General features: G+C 39.5%; 1 protein-coding gene across 1 annotated transcript in view; it reads left to right on the top strand.

Moving 5' to 3' along the window:
* Nucleotides 1-18,429, top strand: part of SCMH1 (Scm polycomb group protein homolog 1) — a 206,963-nt gene continuing 188,534 nt past the window's right edge. Inside the window, 1 exon segment of the mRNA XM_057500084.1 lies at nt 1-734. Coding sequence (XP_057356067.1) covers nt 389-734 — 346 coding nt within the window. The 5' untranslated portion in view covers nt 1-388.

The following is an 18,429-nucleotide window of genomic DNA, read 5'->3' as shown; positions in this document are numbered from 1 at the left end:
GTGCGAGCTTATACTTATTGAGCATTTACTTACTAAGTCCCTGCAGTGTTCCATGGGCTTTACAAGCATTAATTATTCTTATCCTCCACCTTCCCTCTGGATTAAGAGCTATTAAATTAGACTTGAAGGCTCTGAGGTAGAGATGTGAGGTAACTAGCTCAAAGGTCATTCATCGCACAGCTGGTCATTAGCAGGGCGGGAACTCGAGCCGAGAGCGCCCGCTCTTTGCCCGAGGCGCCGCCCGAAGTCATCCGGCCTGCGGGGCTGACACTGGACCTCGGGGTCCGCCACCTCCCCGAGCGGCCCACCAGCGGCCTCGCAGACTGTAGCCCGCGGCGGCGGGATTAGAACCCGAGCTCCTGAGCTCTCTCCTGGCCTCAGTCTACCAATGCGTGAGTCGCGGCGCGGAGAGCCCGTCGGGGCGCGGAGCCGGGTCCCCGGGCGGAAGGCGGGAGGCGGCCGGGACTGGCAGGCCTGGACCGAACGGCGGCGCCCTCCCCGCCCGCGCGCCCCGCCCCCCGCGCGGGCCCAACGGCTGAGGCGCGCGCCACCCCGCGGCGGGAGGCACGGGGGGTGGCGCCGGGGAGCCCCCGCCCCGCCCCCGCCTCAGCCACCGCCTCGGTCGAGCCCCCCGCCGCCCGCCCGCCCCCTTCGCGCGTCCTCTCTCGCTCTCTGCGCAGCGGAAACATGGCGGCGGGAAGGGAGTGAGCCGCCCGCCGCCGCTGCGCCCGCAGGTAAGCGCTCCGGCAGCCGCCTCCGTCGCCTGGGGAAGCCCGCGCCCCGAGGGCCCGGGCCGCCAGGGGCCGCCCCTTGCGAGCCGGCGGCGGCGGGACAGCCCGGCCGCTGCCCCCGCCCCTCGGCGCCCGACTGCCTGTCAGTCTGTCGGGACTGTCGGCCTGTCTGGTCCGAGCGTGGCCGCGGCCGCTCCCCGCCCTGTCAACTCGGCCCGGAGCCCCAAGGCCCGTTCTGCATCTGCGGGCGGGGCCCTGTGTCCGGCCCGCGGCCCTGACACGGCAGGGGCGCCCCGGCGAGGGAAACCCAAGAACAGAGTCTCTTTGGGGGGTCGGCCTCGCTGGGCGGTACGAGCAGGGTCGCGGTGTCCGGGCCGGCGCGGCCGGGTCGGTCGGGGAGTGTTGGCTTTGGGCCGAGGGCCGGGAGTTGGAGCGGCTGTCAGTCTGCTCTCGCGTCTGTCGGTCTGCTCCGACACCAGAGCTGAGAGATGTCAGGGGGTTGTCGCCGGCCTGGTTGCGGTTCAGAGCAGGCGAGGACCGAGGCCAGCGGGCGGCGTGGCCCAAGCGAGGGTCGGGGGCTCCAGGGGCCCGTAGCTGTCAGCAGCGATCTTCCCGGCTGGCTCCAGCGTCAAGAGCTGCGCCGGGACATCTCACGTGTGCCGCCGGAAACAGAGCAGGTTTCAAACCTCAGACCCGGGCGGGAGCCACTGGGCTCCACGGTGAGCAAGCCAGGAGGGCTGGACACGTGGGCACAGCTGTGGGCCAGCCCCGAGAGGAATGAGAAGGGGTTTCCAGCAGATGGTAAAACCCCAGAACATCTCCAGACTGGAAGGGAATTTTAAAGTCGTCCAGGGCCCCTTTTCCCCATCCCATTCCAAAGTAACTTTGAAAATCCCAAATTCTACCCTAATAATTTGCTCCGGTAATATGAAACTAACTTCTAACCAGGGAAACCCATTCTGTACCTGGAGAGCTTTGGTTTTTAGAAATTTTTTGTTTAGTGGAAAGAAACAGCTGCCTCCTATTCTTTCTAGTTCTTTTTCCCTTATGGACAGCCCTTAAGATATCTTAAGAGAATAATGATGTCCCTGGAGTCTTGTCTTCTCTTCACTAACTAATTCCAGTTCCTTCAGTTGTTTATGATCTGCTGTGGTTCTCTGATTCCTTCTCTGAATAAGCTCTTGTTTGCCCATATCCTCTTTAAAGGAGAGCTTCTTAATGTGAGCAAGGAGACAAAACCTATTTAGTTTCTCCAAGAACCTCCTTGGCCCCAAATATAGACCTGCTTAAATAAAAAGTACTCTATTCCTCTCATTTCTGTGATGTGTATTGAATTGAAAAAAAAAAGTCTACTGCAGTTTGTTCAAATGAACTCAAAGAGATCTTATTTTGTGAAAAATTTTGGGTTTTCACTTTTTAAAATGTCTATAAACACTTTATCAGATGAGCTAATGGATATCAAAGTGTTGCAATGCCCCATGTAAATAGAAGAGCTTATTATTTTTACTCTGAAAAAGGACTGAGACCTAGTTTCGTGCCAAACAGTAATTTAATATTTAGTTGGAGAGGGAATTGCTTTATTACATTGAACTCTTTGCTCTTTCTAACTGCCAGCAGGCCAGAAATTACTATGAAAAGAGCATTTTTTGTTGCTCACTTACCAGTGTTATTTTTTACTTGCTTTTTGATCACTTCACCTTGGTATGAGGGGTTAAGTTTTTAAAAAGGGTCTTTTACCAATGTCCTTAACCCCCTGCCTACCCAACCCTGCCTGTTAGTGGTTTTTTAAGCCCAGCAGAGATGTGATGGCCTTGTAGATAAAATGCTAAGCTCTTGTGTCTGAGACTCTGTTCAAATTCTAAGCAAAGTTTCGTTGTTTTATAACATAGACAAGCACATACCAGCAGTCAGAATTAGTTCTTTATCTTTGTTCTGTGTCTTCATTTTCTTAAATTGAAGTATCATTGATATACAATCTTTTATTGGTTTCAGATGTACAACACAGTAGTTCAGCAGTTACCCATATTATTAAATCCACACTCCCTCCCTCTAATATGGTTACTATCAACATAGAAAGATGTTACAGAATCATTGTCTATGTCTTCATTTTTTAAATTGGTCAGTGGTTTTGAAGTTTGTAGCATGCGTGTCAAGTTTGGATTTCTGGTATGTTTGTGTGAATGCTGTTTCCCTGTTCTGAAAGTTGGGTAAAAATTTGTAAAGCACCATTCTGTACAGAACTGAACAGATTCAAGAAAGGCTTGGTTCCTTCCTTTCAAAGGACCTGGAGTTAATGGTAGAAAATACTGAAAACCCTGTGAGAAAGAACTGGTGTGAATATCCCACTGAAAATTTAAACTCAATGTGTTCTAAACTTTGCACTTAACATGGCTACTATGTGTCAGCCACTATGCTATGTATTGTGCTTAGCTGGGCATGCAAAAGTGAATAAGATACGTTTCTAAATTATGGAGCTGGTAAATTAGATGCTAAAATAGGTCATCTCAGAGTTAAAGGTGAGAGCTATGCATATGATGCTGTGGTTCGCCCAAGTCAGAGTGCTTACTAGCCTAGGACTTGAGGGAAGTCTTTGGGAAGAGGTGACACCTGGTCCAAATATTAAATAGTAAGTAGAAGTGAGACAGACATGAGTACAGAGTGTGCCTCAAACAGAAAACAGTTTGAGGAAAGACATTAATGTGAGAAAAGAACAGCTTGACAGAACCACAAGCAGCTTGGGACTGCTAAGAATATGACAAGACTAAGTGGTAAGTTGTCACGCAGAAAATACAGGCAGAGACCATATTATGGTGGACCTTATATGCAAGGACCTTATGTAATTTTTTTCATCACTTAAAGGTTTTTATCAGACATTTTTGAAATGTGGTTGAATAACATTTTTAAAATGTGGTCATAGGGATGAGGAGAGGGGGATGAAGTTGAGAGAATCTGAGCTTTTATGACTGATTAGATGTGCAGATGAGAGGGTGAGAAGTCCAGTGTGATGCTCCGGTTTTTGGTTTGGTCAACTAGGGGTATGGTGGTGACATAAACTGAGACAGGAAATGCTGGATGATGCGTTCAGTTTTGGACTTAAAGATTTTGCAATTTCTTGAGTTGGATCAATGAGCAAATGGAGTGGAAGTAAACTAGAAAAAAAGGTTATGGTCAGAAAGTGAAATGTCAGAGTTAAATAGTCAAATGTTGGAGCTGTTTAAAGTGACAGCTAGGTCTCTGTGCATGGGTAGCTAGAATACAGCAGAGGTGAAGGTCAGTGAAGCTGAGTATAACAAGGAACTGTGAGGCTGTTGTATTGAGTGAGTCATCTGTGTGAATAGTGAAGTGATTTAGAATGCAAGGATGTGGGGAAGAAAGACTGTGACCCAGGTGCAGTGAATGTAGGGGATTAATCAGGAGGATGGTAGATGACAGATTAGGAGGAAGGATGGAGAGTGATAGAGCCAGATGGCATAAACCTCAGAGGAAGAGGAGTTTTAAACATGAGTGGAAAGGTAATGGTTTTCTACTTTTCCTTCCCTGGAGCAGGTTCTGATGTCTTCCTTTATTCAGAACTCGTATTAATCATTTTGTTTGCTCTGAAGACTCTGTTCTTAGTCTTGGAAAGTAGGAGGGCAAATGCCCTAAATCAAATCCTTTCTGTTAATACCTAATGACAAAAGTCAATGGAGGCTTTTCCCCTTATGATTACTTGGTGGATTAGAAATAATCAAATAAAGCAGTGAGGATATATCCGTGGAAAATTACAGTGGGAAGAGCCTAGGCTTTGGGTTAGAAAGATCAAGATTGAAATCTAGAAATCTAGGCTCTGTCACTTCCTAGACTTATTGTTTAACCTCTGTGACTTTCAGTGTTCTTATCTGCTAAAGATAAATTCCTGCTTCATAGGGTGTCACAAAGGTAACAAGAAATTATATATATATAAAACATATATATATATGTAAAATCAGTAGAAAAGCAATTGGTGCTTCATAGATACAAAGTAAATATTAGTTCTTTTCAGCCTACTTTTAAGGAACTTAAGCTCTGCTGGCCAAAATGAACTTTTCAATGCTTTATATGGCAGTAAGTACTTGAATGGAGGTAAAAGCAAAGTGATATAAGAATTCAGAGAAGGGAGCCATCATTTCTCAACATATTGAAAAAAGGTTAGGTTTCACACTCCAAGATGAATTTCAGCTGGGCCTTGGAGAACAAATTTCAATAGATTAAGTAATTTAGGTAGAGATGCAAAGTGGGGAAAGTACAGGGTATGTTTGTTAAAAATTGGTAGTTGCCACAGATTTGAGTGTTGTACTTGTGTAAGTCAATCGTGAGAAGTGTGGCTAGAGAGATTGGCTGCGGCCACAGTATTAAAGACCTGAAACTCGAGTTTGATTTGATTCTAGATATACTAGGGAACCATAGACTGAACATCCTTTCTCCCTATCTCAGTTTCCTACCTGTAAAATGTATAGGCATTAATTCAGAAACTTGGGATTTTTGTTTGAAGTAAACCAATTAAGAGATTACACATTTGAAAATAAATTCTAATGAAGGCCAATTTGCAGTTAAAGAAATAACCACTAGGATTTGTTTTGTAGTTGTAGTTTAATCTCTGCAATAACCCTGTTTGGTAGATAGATTTAGTTGAGTTAAAAAACATAGAAGATGTCATTGGTAGAAAGTAACTTAAAAGGCTTTGGTTTCAAATTCTGTCTTTTATACTACCATACTGATTTAGATTTGAAAAGAAGCCTGGGTTCCTCACTGTCACTAAATATTAATGGTATAATCCTGGGCTGGTCACTTTGCCTCTCTTGATCCTCAGTTCCCTCATTTATAAAATGAGGTGTAAGGTTCCACTAAGATAGTATGTGTAAATCTCTTTACATAATATTGATCACATACCAGGTACTCAAATGTCTGTCACCCCCACCCCAAATCTGTAGATGAAGGAATTTAGCCAAACCATTGCCAAAGCCTTAGTGCTAACTCCCTATCCACCAGGGAAGAGCTGGAACTAATTATTTTGATAACCTTATAGCCATATAAAGCCAGCAAATCTTACCATCTGTTATCTTTGTCCCAGCCCCTCCAATCCTGTCTTCTGTACTGTCATTTGTGTGCTGACTCAGCTTCCTCTTCCTCGCCCAACCCTGCTTTTTCTCTGAAACCCCCATTTCCTACACTGTTAACCATTTCACTGGATTTTTATGTGTGTGTTCTGGACTTAAATGGAAGACTCTCTGCTCTGTCTTGGAGAGCAATTATTACTTGCTCTGTAGCCCATTTAAATGGGTGTAGCTCATTCTCCCATACCACTTCTATGCAAAATGAGAGAGGTAAGGATGACTGTAGTTTCTGCACACCTCTATTTCTAGACCCTTACTTCTCTACCTTCTTGAAGTCCCTGTGTTCTCTAGCACAAGGGCTATATCACTCTTGTATTCTTATATAGATAGATAGATAGATCTTTATCACTTAGGACCTAGCACACACAGCCTTCCGTTCCACTCAGTTTACATCCTCATCCTGAGTGACTTCAGTATTGACTTGAATGATGGTTTCTCCAACACAATGGCCTCTTCAAGGGATCGTCTTTTTAGCTAATCAGCTCTTACAGTCACTCCATGAAACTTTTTAACACCCAGAGACAGCTTGCCTCTAAAATTATAAATGAAGACATCACTTTGTTCAAAATTTCTCCTTCTACCTGACTTCTATCTCCACTAGATCTCTTCTTTGACTTGGTCAAGGCCTGTCTTCATTTCCTTCCCGATCCAGCTTAATTGTCTTAATCCACCACTTATTTAATTCACTCTCTTACCAGTATCATCTATTCCCTTGCTCCATTGTTCTTCAGTCCCTGTCTGGGCAAAATCCCAAATCTTATTGAATCAAGCTACTGAGCCCTGCTAGAGAAAATCACACAATTTAAACAGATTGCTGCCACTGGACCTTCAATACCTAGTCATTTCTTTGCCCTATTCTCTCAGAGGTCTCATGTCAAACCTGTTTCTTAGAACTATACCTGAATTTTCCTGCTCCTTCCTCTTGCTCAAGGCTAAATCTCTGATCCCCACCTTTTCATTGCCTCCAGCCCCTTACTTCAGGCTCCTTTTCTTTTCTCTCTAACTCTGTTTAGAAGTCTCCCATCTTTAAGTAAATCTTCTAATAAAATCGTAAGACTATGGCTACCTCCAGGTGCCACCTAGTCTCCTGCCTACCTTTTCCTCAATTCCATTTATATTCATACAGACAGTAATATATACATTTAATATGTAAAATTTCTCATTCTCACTTCTTCATTGTATTCTGGTTTTAGTCTCCATCCCTTAATAAGATTGTTTCCTCATCTGAAGATGGGGGTGATAATAGTTTGTATTAGTACTATAGCACCTTAAGATTTTTGTAATTTTTAAAAGTGAGGTAATCTATGTGAAAGAGATCTGCACAATGTCCAGCCTTTTGTAGGTATGATACTTGTATGTTACATTCTTGTGTTTTTATTATTACTACTACTTATCTTCAAAATACTCATGAGTTGGTAAAGTCTTCTCATTTTACAAATAAAGGGAACTGAGATTTAAAATTTTAGAAACTTGCCCAAATCACACAATAAGTGGTAGAGTCCCTGAAACTGCTCTTATCAGGATCACTACTCTTGTTGCTAATACCTGGGGAAGGCAGACAATTTTTAGGCCTCAGCAGCAGCATTTCACATTCATGATTATTTGCTCTTCTTCCAAACATTCTTTTCCCTTCAGCTTTGGTGCACTTCACTGTGTTGGTTCCCCCTGGCTGCTTCATCCCAGGTGTTGTTTGGATGAGTGCTTTCTTTCTCTTGCCTGTCTTTGGGCCCGGGCCCTCTCTATACCGTTAACAATCCATCCACTCACTTCTCTTCCAGTAACATCAGCATACTCATGACTCAGATTTCTATCAAGGCAGCTCTTCTCAGTGTTAGACCTATGTATTTAGCTACCTACAGTCAGCTTCAGAAACAGCAAGGTATCACATCTACTTTAAAGACTCTGTGTCCCAAAATGAACCCAGCAGCCTTGCCACCATTCCTGCCCCTCTGCTTTTGTTCATTTAAGAAAATTTCTCTTCCAGAAGAGTGCTTCTGGTTTAGAGACATTTATGCTTATTCAGTAAATAGTTATTGTTGATCACTCAGACAGAAATGAATAAGACAATAGCCCTGTTAGGGAGCTCATTGTTTATGAGGGGAAGATAAGATGCATACTTAACTAACTCCTGTACGACAGTATAAAGTTAAATGCTACATAACATAAACATTCCAGAAATTCAGAGGTGAAGAGACAGACCACTGACTTCTTGAGTGGTCACATAAAGTCTCCAAGTTTGTTGTATAAAGAAAGCTCAACATATGTAATTTGGGAAAAGAGACTGAGATGGAAAGAATGAGAATTTGGGAACAGAGTTGCTTTTGGAAACAAATGAAAATTTGTCCTGTCTCTTAAATCCTTGGAATATTACAAACTTCATCAAAACAAAAGTTTTCATAGAATAGATCAACTCTAATTGTTCCTTGGCAGAAAGTATTATAGACTCAGTTATCAGCAGTTTATTGGAGCTTCTATTGAACATGCATACTTCATGTTAAGACACTTGGAAGATAGAGATTAATATATATTCAGTGTTGAGCAGGCATACATATCCCACTAGAGGAGACAGAAATGGTAATTAATATTATATTACACAGTGCAGTAAGCACTAGAGAAGTGGTAGGTGTGATATGGTAGGATACCTATCTATCTGCTACAAGCTGAATTGTGCCCCCTATTCACAAACTCATATGGTGAAGTCCTAACCCCTGTTCTAAAGAATGTGACTAAATTTGGAGATAGGGCCTTTAAAGAGATAATTAAGGTAAAATGACATCATATCATGGGCCCTAATCCAGTATGACTAGTGTCATAAGCAAAAGAGGCCAGGACACAGATACACATAGAAGAAGACCATGTGAAGACAGGAGAAGACAGACATTTGTATAAACCCAGGAGAGAGGACTCAGAAGAAATCAACCCTGCTGACACCTTGATCTGGGACTTCTAGCCTCTCAAACAGTGAGGAAATAAATGTTTCTTATTTACCACCCAGTTTGTGGCCTTTGTCACGGCAGCCTGAGCAGACAGATACAATAACCATCCCAGAGGATTTTGTATGTAGTTCCGCCTAGGGGCTTCAGGGGTGAATTAGGTGCCACTGGGGAGATGGCCAGGTGAGAAAGGATAGATAATTTCAGTTTCATATTATTGAAGGATATCACACACATTTTCCTGTATAATTTGAAATATATGATAACCCTGTTAGGTAGGATACCAAATCATTGTAAACTCTGTTTACTGATAAGGAACTGAGATGCATGTGGACTAGTTTGCCCAATGTCAAATGGCTAGTAAATGTCAGAGCACCTCAAAACCAGATCTTCTTACTACATGTGTATCTGAATCACTACATTATAAGCAATATCCAAAAAAAGCCTTGTTTTGAATGCCAAGGAAACAATAGTAAATTTCAAAAAGAAAGGAATAGTTAGCAGTGTGAAAGGTCCTGGGGAGACAAAGTAGGAATACTACAAAGAGACCATTGGATATAAATAAACACACACACACACACATGCATAAAACTTTATGCTCTAAGGTAAAGTAAGGGATACCAAGATAACAGAGGTGTGGATATCTCAGAATAGTAATGATTCACTCTACCAGTTCTGTGGGCCAGTGATTATAATTCCATTTAATTATTATGAAGACAGAGTCAGAGAGACTATTCAAAATAGATCCTCTCAGTATTATGCTAAGTGAAATAAGTCAGACATAGAAGACAAATGCCGTATCACTTCACTTACTGTGGAATCTAAAGAAATAAAACAGAAGTAGACACATAAATTCAGAGAAAAAACTGGTGGCTGCCATAGGGGAGATGGCTGGAGGATGGTTGAGCTAGGTAAAGTAGATAAAAAGGTACACACGAACACTTATAAAATAAATAAGGCATGGAGATGGAAGTACAGCAAAGAGAATATACTCAATAATTCTGTAACATCTTTCTATGTTAATGATGTACTACACTAGTTGGGGTGAGCATTTAATAATGTAGGTAACCATCAAATCACTATATTGTGTATTTAAAACCAATATAATATTGTATATCAACTATCCTTCAATAAAAAACATAAAAAATAAATAAAATTTTTGATATTATTTTAAAATTTTATTTTGAGGTATATATAAGAAAATGCACAAATCTTAGTGTACAACTTGATGAATTTTGATATGTATATACTCTCATGTAACCATGACCCAGACCAAGATATCAAACATTACCACTGTTTTTCCCTTCATCTATTTCAGCTGTCCCCCCACCCATTCCCCTATGGTAACCACCAGTCCATTTTCTGTGTTTATGTGTCTATTTAAATTTTGTTTGCTTGTTTTGTTTTTTAGATTCCACATATAAGTGAAATAATATGGTATTTGTCTTCCTCTGACTTATTTCTTTTGGCATAATACCCTTTAGGTCCATCCATGTTGTCACAAAAGGCAAGATTTCATTATTTTTTATGGCCAAGTAATATTCCATTGTATATACATACCATATCTTTTTTATCCATGCATCTATCAGTGGACACTTAGGTTGTTTCCATATGTTGGCTATCGTAAATAATGCTGTCATAAACATAGGCATGCTTGTATTTTTTTCAGATTCAAATTCCCCAATTCTTAACCCTCAGATTTCTATAACATCTCCAACTTAATTACTTAATATAACTTTACCTGATGAATAAATGGGGATTGGTTGTTTGGGCTGAATTCTATTAACTGCCTTAAAAATAAGTAGATTTTCTTTTTTATGCTGACCTTGATACTTGGGTTTTAAAGTTGTCTGATTAAGAAATACTAGTTGAATTTGGTAAAATGTTAGGTAATGTTTTGTTGACGTCTTTATTCTCAACACTAAAAATTTTCTTTTGCTATGTTGAATCCCCTAATGATGGCATTTAAATAAACCACTAAGCTGAAAGAGAAATGTCAGTTCAGGCAATTTACTAATTTACTGGTATTTCTGATTATTAGTCATTAATGAAAACCTATATTTAGGTGCCTAATATAGTAAATGTTTACATAGTAAGTGCTCAATTCATGTTAGTTAAATCCAAATTTGAATTAATAGATGATTTTCCTTATACCTAATTTTATCTGTTATGTACTCCTTTACCTTATATTGAGAGGGAAGTCTATTTTACACTGACCATATTTTGGAAATGGCTTTGTTATCTGATGGATAGGGGTTTAAATCCCATGTCTGCCATTCCTAGCATACCAAAAAGATTCTTAGATTATTCTGTTAATCAGACAGGTTTTGCAGTCCCTGATGTATTTGTTGGTCTTGTCTTTTCTATGAGTTAAAGAGCATAAGATCCTGGAAGGCAAGGCAATGTCTTATACTTTTCGTACCCACTATATACTATTTTGGATTCTGGTATGGTGATAGGCTCATGGTATGTTCTAAATAGATACTGTATAATGTTCTTCCTCTGTGTTACTAGGAAATAACAACTACCATTTCATAGGGTATGGGAGGAGACAACCAGAATTGTTGAATGTTAAACTTTAGCCCGAGCTAGTATTTCCCCAACTTGCCTGATCCTCTGGAACATTTATTAAGAAATAACAGATACCCTGACTTGGAGATTTTGTTTCAGTAGATATGGGATAATGCCCTGGTGATCTTTCTGAAAAAAAGAGTGCGCTAGTTTTTAAATGTTAGTAGTGTATTAACACTTTTTGGTTGTAAAGGGCAGAAACCCAGTGTAAATGGATTGAGCACTCCAAACAAAAAAGGTGGGAATTTGCTCACTTACTTTGAAATAAGGCCTGGGGAAGGGCAGTGTAATAATCTGCTCCTTGCTTCTAGATTGTATCCTAGTTTATCAGGCGAGGAATGTGTAACAAAGGTGCCTAGGAGGACCCTGGGGGAATCAAGGCTCTCTTTCATCTAGTCTAATCCACAGTGGTAGGTCTTTTCTGCTTTTGCTTGTACCATTTTTAGCCCTGGGTAATTTCCAGCTCAGCAATGATCTTGTGCAGGTTCTGGGCAGAATGAACCTCTTTTTTTAAAAAATAAAAGCCATATTTTCTTCCCAGTGCTTTCAGGTTTAGTTTAACTCAGGACAGTTATTCTCCATTATGTACTAATATGACCATATAGGTTAAATAATTTGAATATTTCCTCTATCTCATATTAAGAAATTTATTTTTTATAGGAACTGATTGAAGGCCACCTATATAGCCAATATACATTACATCCTGCATTTTGCTTACCAAGTCTTTTTGCAGTGTCTCAATAGTGGTGAGTCCTAGTACAAAACAGACCATAGTTTAATTAGCTGTCTTATATCATAAAGAATGGCCATCCTCTTAGCATAAGATAGAAGTCTGCACTGCTCTGTTCCCAACCTTGATCCAGTCAATTCTGTGTTTTAGGGACTCAGTTGTGCCACTCTCTGCCACATAACCAATTTCTATGTCATGAGGGTTCTTTTGGTTGCAAGCAATAGAAGCTGACTCTGGTTAACTGTCTACAGCATCTGATTCTCAAATGTTGCTGATGATCAGGAATACCTAGAGAGATTTTTAAATCGAAACTCCCATTTACCAATTTAAAAAAAATCTATTCAATTAGGATCTCTAAGGGACTGGAACAGAGGAATTAGTACTTTTTAAAAGATCTTTAGGTGATTCTGGTACTTGCCCATTGTTGCCTATTCCAGTGAATAACCTCCTAATTCATCTCTTTGCCTCTACCTAAAAACTGGCACTTATTTCTAAGATGACTTTTTCTCCATTTTCAGTTCATTGCTAATACCCATTATGACTATATTCTAAATAGCTAGTAATCCTTTCTACCCCTATCCATCACTACTTCCTTTATTCTAGCCTAGGCCACCATCGTTCTTTCAGACCATTGTATTAATCCCCAAATGGTTTTCATGCTTCTGCTTCTGCACTTGCTCTTACCACATCAATGCAGCTGCCACAAATCATGTTCTCTCTGCCTAAAATCCTTCAGTGACTTCCCATTGCATGGAAAATACAAATAGTATTTTCCTTTGTGGTCTTCATGATACATATGGAACCTACTTCCTTAACCAATCTCATGTGGTGCCACCTTGCCCTAGCTAAAGTCCAGTCACATTGGCACCCTTTTTGTTCCTTAAATATATGAAGCTCTTTCCTGTCTCTGATACTTTGCACCCGCTGTTCCGTCTGTCTGGGAGGGTCTTCCCTGGCTTGGTTAGTTCTTTCTCAAGCTAAAATCACCTCTCCATAGAGGCCTCCTTGACTGCCCTTGCACAGTCACTGTTTATTTCTGTTTTAACACGTAATCACAAGGTGTAATTATTATTTGTTTGTTTACAAGTTCCATGGGATTGGGAATCTTTCCAATCTTACATTTAATATCTGTCACATGCTTAGCATATAATGACATTCATTAAATACTTGTTGAATGAATAAATGAATCTTTATTGCCACTTCTGTCCTCTCTACCTTGAATTTCTAGTTACACCCTAATTACTCTGCCTACAATTACTCTGGCTCCCTTTAATTCATTTTCCATGTTGCCTTAAGGGTTGATTTTTAAAAAATTTGTAGTCTGATAATTATACTAAAATTCTTCACATTCTTCATGTTGATCTTAACGTGGCTTATAGAACTTTTAAAAATAATTATTTTTAAAATTATGGTAAAATATACAATAACATAAAATTTACCATTTTAAGTGTCCAATTGAGCGTCATTAAGTATATTCACATTGTTGTACAACCATCGCTATCATCCATCTCTGGAACTTTTTTCATCTTGCAAAACTGAAACTCTGTACCCATTAAACAATAACTCCCCATTCCTCACTCCCACCAGCACCTGGCAACCACTATTCTGTTCTACATTTGGTCACTATGACAGAGTATATATTGTGACTACTCCAAGTATGTTACATGAATGGAATCATACAGTGTTTGTCCTTTTGTGACCGTCTTAGTTCACTTAGCATAATGTGTTCAAGGTTCATCTATGTTGTTGCTTATAGAACTTTTAATGATCTAGCCCATCTGCCTTTTTGACCTGTGACCTTGCTCCTTGTTTTCTGTGCATCAGTTATATTTCCCCTCTTTCTGTTCTGTGGGCTGTTCATGCCCCATCCCACCTCACAGTTTTTTTTCATGCCTGTCCCCTCTGCCTAGAATGTTCTTTCCCCTTCCTTGCCTTGTTAATTTGTACTCATCCTTTGAATTTAAACAGACATGACTTCTTCAGGGAATACTTCCTTCACCTCCCAGAATATGTTCAATATGTACGTTACATAGTTTCATAGTGCCCTGTGTCTTTCCTTTGTAGTACTTACAGTAGTTTTAAATGATGTATCTATTTGTATTTTGTGTGATTAATGTCTGTCATGATGGCAAGGATCATGTCTTATGTTCAATATTGTATCCCCAGCATCTAGTATATAGTAGGTGTTTCCATAAATAATATTACACATTTAATAAATAACACCAAAATTTGACTTGATGAATTTAGGTCTCAAAATTGATGGCCTGAGGTCTTTCTCTAAACATTTACTATCATATCTGAGCCTTCATCAACTACTTTAGCCTGTACAGATCTCCTTTTTCTGTGAACTTAAAAGTTCTTATTCATTGTTTGCCAAATGCTTAACATTTACACAAGTAATACTTATGTCATCTGAAATTTTCTGTTTTTTCACATTATTTATTCTTTATATGTGCTGGTTGGTCTCCCCTCTCTAAATGGCCACTTAGAGTTACTTTTTCAAACTTCCTAAATTATAAATCTGATCAGTTGTGGAACCTCTAGGGCAGTGCTTCTTAAAGTGTATGTGTTGAAGAGCAGTATTTTTTCATTCATCTTAGACTAATAATTTTGTAATATAGTAAAAATGAATTATTAGAAATATGACATTTTTAAGTATCTAAGTATAAACTTCAAAATCTTACTGATTTAATGACAAAATTGTTAAATTATAATATAAAGTCTCTAAGTGCTTATTCCCAGTTTCTGTACTTCATTGCACACTGGTATGGTAACAGTTTGCTGATGAGGACTGCACATTGAGTACTGGTGCTACTTTAGGTCTCTATAAAGGGACACCAGGGAGGGGATGTCAGAGTGAGGCAGTACGGATAGACTCTGCTTCCTTGCTCCTCTTCTACCAGATAAGCTCTATAGTTAGTGTTGCGTTTTGCGTGAATATTTGTTTGAAGATACTTCTTTGACTAGGAAAAGGTCTGAAAACCTCTAGTCTGCAGAATATATTCCTGGATGTTTATCTGATTCTACCTCATTTTCTAATTCAGTCACTGCTTCCTGTCACATATCCTGTTCTTCAACCACCTGTTATTTTCCACAAGACATTATACAAGCCCTTTCACTACTTTTTACTTTTCTACTTCTCTTTGCTTAGTTAGAATTTCCCAGACTTCCTTCTCTTATTCCTAAACTTATTCCTTGCAGTAAGATGTGTTCTCCTAATTCTGGTTTAAAAGGTACCTTCTCTATGAAGTCTTTTTCAATTTCTTTAGACAAAACTGATCTCCACTTTTCACATGCCTATAGTAAACTACATATTATAGTGTGTTATAATGTATTTGCTTATCTGTCTCCACATCTAAATTAACATGGCTCAAGTCCTATCCAGCCTTATATCCCTAACCCAGGCACTGACACACAGAGTATTCCATAAATATTGGTTGGATAAATTGGGAAAGTCATCAATATTTGGTACATAATCTCAGACATAGAAGCTTTTTATTTGGTCTTGGACAAGTTGTATGATTTTCTTCTCATAGGGGACCTATTTCTGGATGTTGAGTATGACATATATAATAAAGGTTGAATATGTGTTTTAGAAAACACAAGTAATCTATCCCAGTATCTTGTATGGATCTGCACTGAAGCTCTGTGTGTGGGAGCAGGAGTGCAGAGGAGGTTAAACTGGATTAGCTTTGAAATAGGTTTGATTGAAAAATTTGGACTCTAATTCTTTAAAATCGCACTCGTGTTTTGTTTTATCTTGATTGAATTTGCCTAATCTTGCAGTTTTATGAGTGACCTTTAAGGGATCTCTTACTGGCAAGAGAGACTAGCCTATGGAAAATGTACATGATTTGAAGTCACATAACCTAAATATTTTAATCCTAGATCCAGCAATTACTAGCTATGTGGCCTTCACCAATCATTTTAACACTCTGAGTCTTTTCTTTATTTGTAATGCAAGGATCTAATGTTTGCCCTTTGAACTTCACAGGATTATGAGGACCAAATGTAGTAGAGGCCAGGAAAGCACAGGCAAACCCCACAAAGTATGTAACAGAACAGCTGCTCACTGCCAGCTCCTTGACTTCAGAGAAGTTAAATGCTTTGTGTTTCAGCTTATTGCCCTGCAAAATGCCAATGATACTACCTGTATCACTTGGTTTATTGTGAGAACTACATTTATTCATAGAAAGTATCTAGAAGATGGACTTGAGTGTTTGATTATCAATCAATTTACATTTGCTTTAGCACCACACTCATTCCCAGCCCCAATCCTGAATTGGGATTGAATAATAATAATAATGGTGAGAAGTGATAGTAAGTGGAGATTATTTATTTACTAAATGCTAGTGTATGCTTAATTCTATGTTAGTTGCTTTGGGAAAAATGGAGATATAATAATGCCTTACATTGCAGCTATTCAATATTTATTTGGCACTCACCATGTGCTGGACACTGTGCCAGGTAAAAAAGTAAACATGGAGCAATCCTACCCTTCCAGTTTCATAATCTAGTGAAAGAAAAACAATAAATTGTAATACAGCATAGTGTGATAATATAAATGTATATATTCTGTGGAAGAGAGAATGATTGTGTATGAGAATATGAAGGTTTTCCAGAAGAAGTAATATATGAATTGGGTTTTAAAGGATGCATTGGAGTTTATCAGGTGGATTGAATGGCTGAAGGAGAGGGTGTACCAGATGGAAGGTATCAGCACATGCAGTGTTTGGACTATAAGTAGTTGAGGCCTGCTGTAGTATTAAGGTGAAGAAGAGGTGACTACAGGGGAGGCGAGAGTGTAAGGAAGGGCTAGATCATCCCAAAGACCTGCATACCATCCTAAGGAGTTTAAATGTCATCCTTCAAGCATGGGGAATCAGTGAGGTTTTGGTGCAGAGTAACAGAGGGTCTCTTAGATGTTATAGGAAAATTACTTTGATGTCACTGTGGATGGTGCATATAGGACCTTTACGGGTTAGTACCTAAATGCCTTCAAGTTATTCGCTCATCTTATTCTTATAACAGCCCTTTGAAAATTGGCAAGGCAGGAATTAATCCCATTTGACACTAACTAGTGAGAATTAGAGATGCCACTGGAAGTAGTCAAGGTCACATACAATCAGTTCTTATGGAACAAAGACTAAACCTAGGCCTTTTCCCAATATAATTTATTATTTTACCCACAACACATTAAAAGACACAATCTCTGTCCCAAATGAAATTAAAGATTTGTTGGAGATATTAAGAGACAATTTTCTTTAAAAATATTGTTGCTTATTCACAATATCCAAGTTATGGAAATAATACCCAAGTGTCCACCAGTAGGTGAATGGGAGAAAGAAAATGGGTATAGATGACATATCTATACAGTGGAATATTATTCAGCCTTTAAAAAGAAGGAAATCCTGCCATATATGACAACATATGATGAACATATTGATGAACATGGAGGACATTATGCTAAGTGAAATTAACCAGGCAGAGAAAGACAAATATTGTATGATGTCACTTATATGTGGAGTCAAAAAAAGTAAAACTCATAGAAACAGAGAATGGAATGATAGTTATCAGGGGCTGGAGGTTAGAGGAAATGGGGTGAGGTAGGTAAAAGGGGGGAAAAGGTAAAATCATAACTCATACAAATACAAAATGAACAAAACTTTTACTCAACTCATTAATGTTGGAAGCAAAAAGTAGGTATGAAAAATGGTTCAAAAGAGGACTCAAAGTACCACATATGTATAGTAAGGGTATTTTGAAATTACAGGCAGATGCAACTGTTAAATGTCCATAGAACAATATCACTTTAATTCCATGGACATTGTTTGCATTTCAGTGGGCAGGAATTATTTGTATTACTATCAACGGTCAATAAAACTGTCAATTTACAACAGCTGTAAAATAGTCTAGTCAGGGACAGACCAAGTGACACATCTCAGTAGGCTCAGATAATCCCAGAAGGCTTCAGCATTCTATTGATAGAATAGGCCCATTTACCTAAAATTTTTTTTCCTTCAGGACTGTATTTCCTTTAGGACTAACTCTCAGAAATTCAGATTAATAAAAAACATTATAAAATTTAGGGATAAACCATATGATTTGGACTAGATTTGCTGTGGGTCAGGATCTCTCCCAGTTTTCTCTTCTATTACAAATAAGTGATTCTTCACCTCAAAAAAAAATGTCCTTTGGAAATGACTGAGTCATACAATTGCATTATGCAGTCTTGGTATCCATTCTTACTTTTGTGTAGATTACCTACCCAGGATCCTTAACTGTTTGAATTACCCCTTCCCAGAAGTAAAAACTCTGCGCCCAAACCCACC

The sequence above is a fragment of the Manis pentadactyla genome, chromosome 4, assembly GCF_030020395.1.
Source record: "Manis pentadactyla isolate mManPen7 chromosome 4, mManPen7.hap1, whole genome shotgun sequence".
NCBI lineage: Eukaryota > Metazoa > Chordata > Mammalia > Pholidota > Manidae > Manis > Manis pentadactyla.
The sequence above is the reverse complement of the archived record's forward strand: the minus strand, read 5'-3'. Positions and strand labels throughout refer to the sequence as shown.